General features: G+C 51.7%; 2 protein-coding genes across 3 annotated transcripts in view; one reads left to right on the top strand and one right to left on the bottom strand.

Annotated features, from left to right (window-relative positions):
• Tlcd3b (TLC domain containing 3B) overlaps positions 1-1,660 on the top strand; it is a 10,654-nt gene extending 8,994 nt beyond the window's left edge. For both annotated transcript variants that reach the window (XM_027404623.2, XM_027404622.2), the window contains exons 4-5: positions 59-154; positions 689-1,660. In XM_027404623.2, coding sequence (XP_027260424.1) covers positions 59-154; positions 689-976 — 384 coding nt within the window. In that variant the 3' untranslated portion in view covers positions 977-1,660. The remainder of the gene's footprint in view (positions 1-58; positions 155-688) is intronic.
• Positions 1,661-1,971: 311 nt separating this feature from the next.
• On the bottom strand, positions 1,972-3,003 carry CUNH16orf92 (chromosome unknown C16orf92 homolog). Its single transcript, XM_027404721.2, has 4 exons — positions 2,934-3,003; positions 2,241-2,399; positions 2,083-2,170; positions 1,972-1,993 (listed from the first exon to the last, which is right to left on the bottom strand). The coding sequence occupies exons 1-4, from the start codon at positions 3,001-3,003 to the stop codon at positions 1,972-1,974; spliced, it is 339 nt and encodes a 112-aa protein (XP_027260522.1).
• Positions 3,004-10,408: the final 7,405 nt, after the last annotated feature.

Genomic DNA, 10,408 nt, shown 5'->3' with positions numbered 1-10,408 from the left:
CTGATAAGAGTGAGGTGAAGGAAGACACAGCTCCTTAGACTCTTGCCTTTTCCCTCAGGTGTGGCGACAGGGCAAGGGAGATTTCTTTCTAGGCTGCATGTTGATGGCCGAGGTCAGCACACCCTTCGTCTGCCTGGGCAAGATCCTCATCCAGGTGAGAATGATCAGAGGGCCTAAAGGCATGTGGGGTGGGCATGTCTGGGGAATTTGGGGAATTCTTAAAGGCCATGCAACCTTTCAGCATAGGGGTATGTGCCTACAACACTGGCACTGGGAAGGCTGAGGCAGGAAGATCATGAATTTGAGACCAGCCTGGGTAATTGTGGGAGTCTATCTCAAAAGACAAGAATAAAGCTGGGCAGTGGTGGTGCATGCCTTTAATCCCCACACTTGGGAGACAGAAGCAGGTGTATCTTTCGCTGTGAGTTCGATGCCAGCCTGGTCTACAACATGAGTTTCAGGACAGTCAGGACTGTTTACACAGAGAAACCTGTCTCAAAAACAAACCAAAGATTGAAAGAAAGAAAGAAAGAAAGAAGGAAGGAAGGAAGGAAGGAAGGAAGGAAGGAAGGAAAAAGCGAACTGAGCAGGTGCAGTGACAGGTGGGGGAGGAGCCATAGGCGGGGCGCAGGGGAGGCGGCTGTGTAGAGAGGCCTCTCCCTCTCCTTCCACGTTGTTCTGTCCACAGTACAAGCAGCAGCACACGTTGTTGCACAAGGTGAACGGCGCCCTGATGCTGCTCAGCTTCCTGTGCTGCCGGGTGCTGCTCTTCCCTTACCTGTACTGGGCCTACGGGCGCCACGCCGGCCTGCCCCTGCTCTCAGTGCCCCTGGCCATCCCGGCCCACGTCAACCTGGGCGCCGCGCTGCTGCTCGCACCCCAGCTCTACTGGTTCTTCCTCATTTGCCGCGGGGCCTGCCGCCTCTTCCGACCCCGAGGTTCCCCACCACCCTCTCCTTGTCAGACTCAGGACTGAGGCTGGGGCCTGGGAACCCCCCTCCCCAGCCCCTGTGGAGACAGAGCTTTGGGGCCAGTGGGTGGGGGGGGTGAGAGCCAGGAGTCCCTTGCCTTGACAGGCCCAAGACAGAAGGACTCAGAACGGGGAGGAGCTAAACACCCTCAGGAGCTGAGGTCGGATGATTGGAAGGCAGGGAGAGAGGGGACCGGGATAAAGAGGCTCTTCCGGCCTCACAAAATGCAAGGAAGAGGGAATGTTAGACAGTGTGCCGAGGTCTGGAGAGCTGGGCTCAGTGGGACCAATGAGTCAAGGGACATGGGGGTGGCCCCGCTGCCAAGGACATCCCAGCTCCGCTGCTGCAAATCCCTCTCTGCTCCCCATCACCTGGGAGAGAGAAGACACCCTAACTCATCCCAAGGGGGCCACCAGGGGGCAGGGGATCCCCACAGAGCCTTCCTGTGGAGACCAACCTGAGGAACCTTATTTATTTATTCGCCTAGCTCTAATTTGTTGGGGTGTGGGGAGGGAGGTAATTGCTCCCCTACAACCTTCCCAGCGCTGAGCAACCCTGGGGGCAGGCAAGGGCACCAGTCCCTTCCGTTAGGCTGCACATTTCGCCCTCGGGCCCTGGCTTGTCCCTGGTGCTACAGACCTCTCACGGCTTCCTCCAATCTGGGGTCACTGACCCTGGGAGGTGCTTTTACAGACCGCTAATAAAGACGATCTTCGTGAACGCCAGCAAGACCCTCGTGTCCAGTTTTGGGGGGCTGGGAAGGGAGGGCGATGACTACATAGAGGGCCAATGAGCTGTGAGGAAGGAAGGAGGCGATGGGGGGGGGGTGGATGGCCACATAGAGGGCCACAGGGCAGCCTGGGAAGAAGGGGAGGTGTGGATGGCCACATGGAGGGCCACTGCTCAGCCAGGAAGGAAGGAGGCACCGCCTTTATTTCTCAGCAGAAGACCTGGTAGGTGTGTGGCACACAGCAGGGTCCAGGGCTCCTGGCCAGCTCGTTTAGGCTCCTTTCTGGAAGCTCCTGAGGAGTGTGGAGATCAAATTGGGAGGGGTCATGGGAGACTTGGGACCTCTGGCAGGGGTAGGGCAGGAAGTGGGGACAGAACTCACACGTGCGTGCAGAACTGGAAAAGGAAGAGGAAGAAAGCCACTGCCAACATGCCCACCAGGATGTGCTGGAAGAGCCCAGGGCCGGAACCTGCCAGACAAGAGCAGATTTTCTCCAGGCCCTGCCAGGAGGGGGACCCCTTGATCAAGCTGATTCATACCTGTCTTAACAAAGGTCACAGGTTTCTCTCCAATAAACTGGGCCACAGCAAAAAGACTATCTTGGTCTGAGTCTGGGTAGTCAAAGAAGTCAGGCCTGTCTATGAAGAGCTGGGTGTCGGCTCCTGGTGTCGAGGCCTTGGTGACATCTCTTCTTGGTGCTAGGAACAAAGCAAAGTCTGTGACTAGAGCCCTGCAGACCCACTGTGCCTACCCCCAGAGGTCAGGCAAACTCAGGGCCCTGCCTGTTCTGTCCCCTGGGCTGGCCGAGCTCCTATCAGAAGCCCACCAAGTCTGAGACAGGGACACCAATGCAAAATCAAAGGGAAAGGTTGGCTGAAGAGCCTTGGCTCAAGGCTCTAATTCTATCACTTGGGAAGCAAAGGCAAAAAAGATTGCTGCAAGTCTGAAGTCTGCTTGGGCTGTATAGTGAGCTCTAGGTCAGCCTGGGTTACAGAGTGAATCTTTGTCTGAAAACAATACAATAAAATGAAAAGGGAGAGAGGGAGCGAGGGAGGAAGAGAGGGAAACAAAGAAAGAGGGAGAGGAGGGGAAAGGACTGGGAAGAGGAGGGGAAGGGAGGGAAGAGGTGGGGAGAAAGGCCTGAGGCTGAGCTGGCCTCCTGGTCACAGCCAAGCTTTCTCCTTGCTCTCAAGCCTCCTTTATTCCTGCATCCCCGAGCCCCAGCTTCCCACCTGTTTCTACAGTCCCCAGTTCAGCCATCCACAGGCACACCCATACGGACACCCACTGCCGCAGCTTCATAACCCCTTCACTGCTAGGAATGCGTGGGATTCTATGATGTCACAGGCCAGAGCCATTCCGGTAGCCTGACTGTGGGGTCCTTCCAGTTCCTGATGCAGAAGGGCCCACTGAACCTCATCCTCAGGGACCACACTGACAACAACAGTAACAGTGGTGGAGGTCTGGGGCTGTGGCTCAGGGAGAGACAGCTTTTGCTCAGCATACACAAGGCCTTGGGTTCAGTCAATTGTCACCAGTGTCCTAGAACTTAGCTAGGACTATGCAACCATGCATTTGTGCAGCAGCTATATTTGGGAGGTAAAGTGGGCTACACAGCTCCAGTTGTCCTTTGGATCAACCACAACTATTATTTATTGAATACTTATTAAAATGCCAAGAAATTTGCACAGAATGCAATTTTGTTAGGCTTATGTAATTTTCAGAAGCCTTAAGAGGGAGGAGCAAACCAATGTGTAGGGGAAGAGATGGGTGGAGGCTTTACACTTTCCAAGGTGTGCATTTTTCTATCTGGGGCTCCCCTAGTGCAGTCAAGGGTCTGCGCTGAGACTTGGTCTTAGTGCTTAGCAGAGATAGAAGCGCACAGAGACGAAACAGCAGTCTTTTCCACCAGGTGGCAGCAGTGTTCGTCAGACCGTGCCATCATCTCTCCCACAGGTCACACCGGGTGCGGCAAGCAGGCTTCTCTCCGGGGACTGGCTGCTGTCGAGAGTGGACTGGACTCCCCCAGCTTATTCCAAAGCTAGTCTCTTGACCATTCAAAGAACCTAGTTTAATCACCTCACTGTAACTCAGTTTCTCCTTTGTGGCATTGGTGGCGTGTGTGCGCACCACCACCACCAAGCCACATACCTCACATCCTCGTCTCTCCCCTCTAGTTCCCACAGTCCTCCTGGTGTCACTTCCTAATTGCGACTTGCACTCCACAGGCCCCGTCTCGAGTTGTAAGAGGTAGCTCGCCTCTGATTGGCAGTTAGGCCTGTCTATCACAAATATATTCCATCCCACCCGGGCCAAGGACATTTCAGGGTCTCCCTTGATTGCGCTATTGCCTGCGCTTGTTATACAGACTCCTAGCTACTCTGTTGCTCCACTAGCTCCTAGGTGGCTCCTCGCTAAAGGGTCCTGTCTTTCCCTCAACAACCCACCTGTTATCCACATAACAGCCTTGCCACTATGCGCTTTGCTTTTCTTTTCTTTTTTCTTTTTCCTTCTTTCTTTTTTTTTTTTTTTTTTTTTTTTTTTTTTTTTTTTTTTTTTTTTTTCGTAGACCAGGCTGGTCTCGAAGTCACAGAGATCCGCCTACCTCTGCCTCCGGAGTGCTGGAATTGATTTTCATTGATATGTTTAGTGTGTTTGTGAACTCAGGTGTCCATGTNGAGTCAGGGTCTTAGTGTGTAGCTCTGGCTGTCCTGTAACTCACTATGTAGATCAGCCTGGCCTCGAACTCACAGAGATCTGCCTGCCTCTGCCTCCCAAGTGCTGGGATCAATAGCGTGCACCCCGACATCTGGCTCAACTTTTATTTTCTAAACAAAAGTACCTAGAGAACTAGGTAGGGGGTGCACACCTCGAAATCCCAGTGATATGTAGGCTAAAGCAGGAGGGATACATAGCAAGATCCCAGCAGAGGCTACCCTTTGGATAGATAGCACCCATACTTGGGCATGTTTTACCTTCGAGATTCTTCTTTGAGACACTCATGTACTCAGGTATGTCCTTCTGAATTATATTAAAACAGCTTTACCAACCCCCAACTCTGCTTAAGAGAGATAAACAAGAAGCCAAAGTGGAAAGTCCTGAGGAAATGTACCTGTGGCTTCCATGCTCGTGGCCCCACAAATATGCACACCCTACCCACAGAAAAATAACCACCAACAAAACCCACCTCCAGGGCTGGAGAGATGGTTCATTGGTTAAGAGTATTGACTGCTCTTCCAGAGGTCCTGAGTTCAATTCCCAGCACCCACATGGCAGCTAACAACTGTCTGTAACTCCAAGATCTGACACCCTCACAGAGATATACATGCAGGCAAAATATCAATGCAAAAACAAAAAACAAAAAATAAAGTAAGTAGATCTCCTGTTCTTTCACCTGTCTGGCCATTAGAAAATGTACTAATTTGTGCTGCCCTGGACTCTATTCATGGCTTAGACAGAACATGATTTCTGGGGTGTGGACATGGCTAGGGGTGGCAGAAGATTTGTAGCAAAAGTTTAAATACTCAGAACCACTGGGCATGGTGGCACACACCACCATGGAATAAAATCCCAGCACTCAGGAGGCAGAGGTAGGTGGATCTCTGTGAGTTCGAGGCCAGCCAGAGATGCATAGTGAGACAACAAAAACAAACAAAGTCCCTAGAACCTGTACAGAGCTGCACATGTGTAATCCCAACACTCCTACTGGGAGATGAGAGGTTGGGACAGAAGACTCCTTGGAAGTTCTCTGGCCAGCTGGTGGGGAGCAGAGGAGGAGACAGAAGGTGAGGAAGATACACGAGGCTGTCCTCCCACAGCCACCTCCATGGTGCACACAAACGCATCCAAAGGGGGGGAGGGAAGAAAGGAAGGAATGAGGAGGGAGAGGAAGGAGGAGGGAGGGGAAGGGAAGGAGGAAGGGAGGGAGGGAGAGAAGGAAATGGGAGGAAATGAAGGAATGAGGGAGGAGGGAGAGAAGGAAGGAGGGAAGGAAGGACGGCTGGGAAATTTCTGCTTCTGGGATGTGTGAAACAGCTCAGCAGGTGCAAGGGACAGAACTGACAGGAGTCTGCACCTGCTGCCTGCACTCTGCCTCTTCTGAGGGGCTTTGTCCCCTCCACTCTCCTCACTAGAGCCCCTTGGGTGATTCCACCAGTGGGGGTTACTTCCCTTTTCATTTTGTCTCAGCAGGGTGCCCTGTCCCTCGCTCCAACAGAAACCCATTCTCACCCGGCTTTCCAGCCTTGTCTTGCCCGTTGGTCCTTGGCCTTCTCTTTTCATATATATATTCCCTCTCCCTAGGTGATCTCATCCATTCTCACGGCTTTAAATACCATCTATATGCTGGTGACTCACAAATGTATATTTCTAGCCCAGACCTCTCCTCAGAGCTCCAGACTCCTATCCCCAACTTCCTGCTTGATGTCTCCATGTCCAAAAACATCTCGGTGCAATAACCCTACACGAAGCTCTCAATTCCCTTACTCCAGACCTGCTCCTCTCTTTCCATGGTTTTCCTAGATGGTCTACTGGGAACCTGAGGATCATCTTTCTCCTTACCTGACAGTCCCCAAGTGAACATCTGCTGGTGCCATTTCCGACAGAAGCTTATCTGTCTGGATGTGGCACACAACTGCAATCCAAGCACAGCAGAGGCTGAGAATCATGGATCCCCATCAGCCTGGGATGTATACCAAGATCCTATCTCAGAGAAGAGGGGGAGGAGGGGAGGGAGGAGGGTGAGGCAAGGCAGAAATCTTAAATGTGATTTTCTACCTTCCTCTCGAGGTTTCCCTCCTGTTGAAGCCAAAGCCCTTCATGGGACCATTTCCCATCCTCCTAGCCTTTAGCCACACTGCTTTCAAAACCACTCTTTATATTCCAGGTTCTTATCAATTGATTGATTAACTTATTTTTATTTTTTTAATTATTTGGTTTTTTGAGACAGGGTTTCTCTGTATTACTTTGGAGGCTGTCCTGGAACTCACTCTGTAGATCAGGGCTGGCCTCGAACTCACAGAGATCCACCTGCCTCTGCCTCCTGAGTGCTGGGATTAAAGGCGTGTGCCATCAGTGCCTGACATTGATTAATTTTTCTGAGATGGATTGTTTCATAGCCCAGGCTGACTTCAGACTTGGGATCCTGCCTTTGCCTCCTGAGTGCTGGAATCACAAGTGTGCCCTCCATTTATAAGGCTTATTCAAGGTCCTCCTGACTGCCTCCCAGACGCTTGCAGACCTTGCCTAAGTCACTCCAGCTCCAGTTAAGGCCTCGTCTTGGAAATGCCAGTTGACACGTTTCCTGTAGGAAAGGAGTCCTGAGGCACCCAGGCGCTGGGCCATCCTTCACCCTTTTGCCCAACACACTTTTTGGAATCATTTGTGTGTCTGTCTATCTCCCTACAGGCCTGTGAGGCTGGAGGTTGTTGCATAGAAGTTATTCAAGAAATGATAGGGTAATCGGGACATAAGTATGTTGGATGCAGAACTTTTCCCACTCTGATTTGGTAAGGCTCATTCCTATCTGCCATGTTCCTGGGCTCCTGCCTTTAGGGAGGCTTTGCAAGGCATGCTGGGATGGTTCCAAGCTGTTCACTATGAGAAGGCAGCAGTGGGGGGTTCACAGATCACACTGTCCCCTTTGCTGCCTACCCCTGTATCCAGACCAACAGCAGCTTTGCTTTGTATTTCTGGCTGGCCTAGAACTCACTTTGTAGACCAAGCTGACCTAGAACTCATGGACAATCTTTCTGCCTCTACTTCTCAAGTACTGGGGTTGCAGGAATGTGCCAGAAGGCCTGGCCAGCTCTTTGCTTCCTTCCTAGCTCTGGAGAGCTATGAAAGGACACTCACGGATGCTCGAACTACTTTAGGCTAGGAGCTATATCTCAGTGGAAGGACGCACACTTTGTCTACATAAAGGCCCCGAGTCTGGTCTTGCATACACAAATAGACAGATTTAAAACCTTTGAATATTTATTGACTTGTGTATGTGTGTACCAACATGTGCCATGGCCCCTGTGTAGAGGTCATAGGACAACTTGTAAGAATTCTTTCCTCCCTTCGACCATGTGGGTTCCTGGAAGCAAACTCAGGCTTGTGCGGCAAGTACCATTGTCATCTGAGTTATCTCCCGCCCTCAAATGTATATGATTTTAATGTGCTCTTTGGAAGAAGAGACATGCATACGGTACAATTGAGAAGCATTCAGATGGCACATACCTTAAGTCCCAGTACTTGGAGGCAGATATCTGAGGTCAGCCTGGTCTGCTGAGTGAGTTCCAGGCCAGCCAGGGCTACACAGTAAGACCCTGACTCAACAACAAAAAGCATGCAGAAAGTTGTATGTTGGAGGCTAAGTCTTTCCTATGCTTGTTCTTCCCTGCTCCACAGCAATCTCATTCTCCAGCAGTCACCATAGTTACCATTTTCTTGTGCAGTCTTCTGGAAATAACATATGCACAAATAAACATGTGTAAAGTCTTTCCTTCATTCAAATGGCAGCATTTCACGCGCACTGCTCTGGCTCTGCATCTTGGTTTAAGCAAGAATGAGATTGTGAAGATGATTCTGTATCTATCTAGATAAATATATAAAAATCTCCTTTTTCCTGACTGCATACTATTTTGATATGGGAAATTATGTCATAGCTGATTAACCAGCATGCACATTTCATTTCTTTCCTTTTTAGAACTTGTAGGTAAGAATCTTCAACTTCTATTATTTTGTGTATCATCTGGTATATCTATAGGATAAAGTCAGAGAGCTGGGATTTCAGGGTCAGAGAGTATGTGCATTTGTGGTCTTGGCACCCAGTGTCAGACCTGCTGCAGCAGAAGCGTCACTAATTTATTTACCCATCGTCTCGGTGTGCTAAGTGTGCTGACACTTTGAATTTTGCCCATTTGATAGGTGACAGGTGTTGTATTATGTAATTTGACTTTATAGTACTCCTGCTTTTAGAAAGTTTTAAAATTCAGACACATAACATTTTCAGATAGCATTTCCATGTTACCTTTTTATTTGGTGCTGGGGATCGGAGCCATTGCATGGTAAGCACACACTGTACCAGGCTCCCAGCCCCTGACTGTCTTCAAGTGTACAGCTAGTCAGTGTTAAGCACAGTCACACGCTGGGCAGCAGAATTTCTCTGTTGAGCCCTAATATTTAGTGAGGCTGACTTAATGTCAGGCCCAGTCTGGGGCATTTGGGACTCAGAGATGAATCAGCCCCTTTTCACTGCAACAACTCCCAGGCTGATAGGAGACAGAATGTAAACAGGGAGACACAACTGTCATCAGATCTGAGTCTGAGGGATCTCCGGGTCTGTGGGGGTGCTCCAGAAGACTGCTGGGAACGGTGACTTGGAATGACCTGGGAATGGCAGTTCTCAGGAGCAGAGACCTGAACAAAGCCCCAGAGGCCTAGAGGTGGGGGGCCGTGCTCTGAAACCGCAGGTTAAGCGTCACCTGCCGGGAGGTGGGCAGGGAGTTCTTGGTTTGAAGGGCCTCTCTGAGGATTTATTTGGTCTTTCCAGGAGGTAAGTTTAGGACACAAGATTAAAGGTTAGTGTTGAAGCCTCCAGTAGCAATAGTCTGTAATCCCAGCGAGGCAGGAGGTCCAGGAGTTCAAGGACCACCTGAGCTGCCCATCTAGAATCATTTGAATACTAAAAGACAAGACAGAAGGCTATGCGGGTGAGGCAGGACGCAGTGCGGGGTAGACTCTTCATGACTGCAAGTTCAAGCCCTGAGGTCCTCCCTTGCTTGAGGGACAGAACTGGAGATGGCAGAGGGTGGCAGGAGGTGTGTTTTTGGTAAAGGGACCCAGCTCCTGGGGTCTGGTTTGGGTTTCAAGAAGGAAGGAGGCGTGGGGAAGCCAGTCTCTTTCGAAAGAGGTTCCCCAGCGAAGCAGGAGCGGCAGGCAGGTCCCTCCTTCCCTGGCGGGTCCCTGGGTCACTGCGGATCTCTAAGCCACGCCCACGGACACCAAGGGGTAGGACATCTGCCCTCTTCCCTCCCCCCTCGGGTGCTTTGAGGGTTGGGGGTGTGCGTGAGAAGCAGCGTCGCTATGGCAACTAGGCCGGGTGGTCGGGCCCTGGAGCCCTGGGAGCCGGAGAAGGCGAGAGGCGGGGCAGCGGGAGGTGCCAGGGCTGCGCGGCGGGTTGAGTGAAGAAAAGCCTAGTGAGTGGGTGACAGCCTGACCAGCCCCACGCCTGATGGAGAAGATGGCCAGAGCCTCAGCAGCAAAGGAGGGAAGCTGTGGCATCTCTGAGGGGCTTGGGGGATGGGAACAGAGGGGGAACCCAGGATGAGAGGAAAGTCTTGGAAAGGTGACAGAGGGACAATGTACAGGTAGTGGGCAGGGTTATGGGGAGTCATGACCTGTCTACCAGGACTGATCTGGCAACCCAGCCAGCCCCTGTGGAGCCAGGCCTCCTGTCTGCCCATCAGCTAGCACAGATCACCTCTCCCTTGACACCCAGGAAGGGAGGGCAGTGAGCTTCCTTCAGACCCCAGCCAGCCACTCCAGCTCTACACCCGTCTCCCAGCCAGAGGTGCTGCATGAGGGGCCGCAGGGGTGATCGCATGACCATCAACATCCAGGAGCACATGGCCATCAACGTGTGTCCTGGACCCATCAGGCCCATCCGCCAGATCTCGGACTACTTCCCTCGCAGGGGGCCAGGACCAGAGGCTGCTGGCGG

Source organism: Cricetulus griseus, chromosome 3, assembly GCF_003668045.3.
Source record: "Cricetulus griseus strain 17A/GY chromosome 3, alternate assembly CriGri-PICRH-1.0, whole genome shotgun sequence".
Classification (NCBI taxonomy): domain Eukaryota; kingdom Metazoa; phylum Chordata; class Mammalia; order Rodentia; family Cricetidae; genus Cricetulus; species Cricetulus griseus.
Note: the sequence above shows the minus strand (reverse complement) of the source record. Positions and strands in the feature narration are given on the sequence as shown.

Bases quoted from the DNA above. Each gene is read 5' to 3' on its own strand.
- CUNH16orf92 (XM_027404721.2), bottom strand. From the start codon at position 3,003: ATGAAGCTGCGGCAGTGGGTGTCCGTATGGGTGTGCCTGTGGATGGCT. The intron at 2,400-2,933 runs GTGGGAAGCTGG...CTTTGTTCCTAG, and splicing joins ACTGGGGACTGTAGAAACAG to CACCAAGAAGAGATGTCACC. The intron at 2,171-2,240 runs GTATGAATCAGC...CTTGTCTGGCAG, and splicing joins TGTGACCTTTGTTAAGACAG to GTTCCGGCCCTGGGCTCTTC.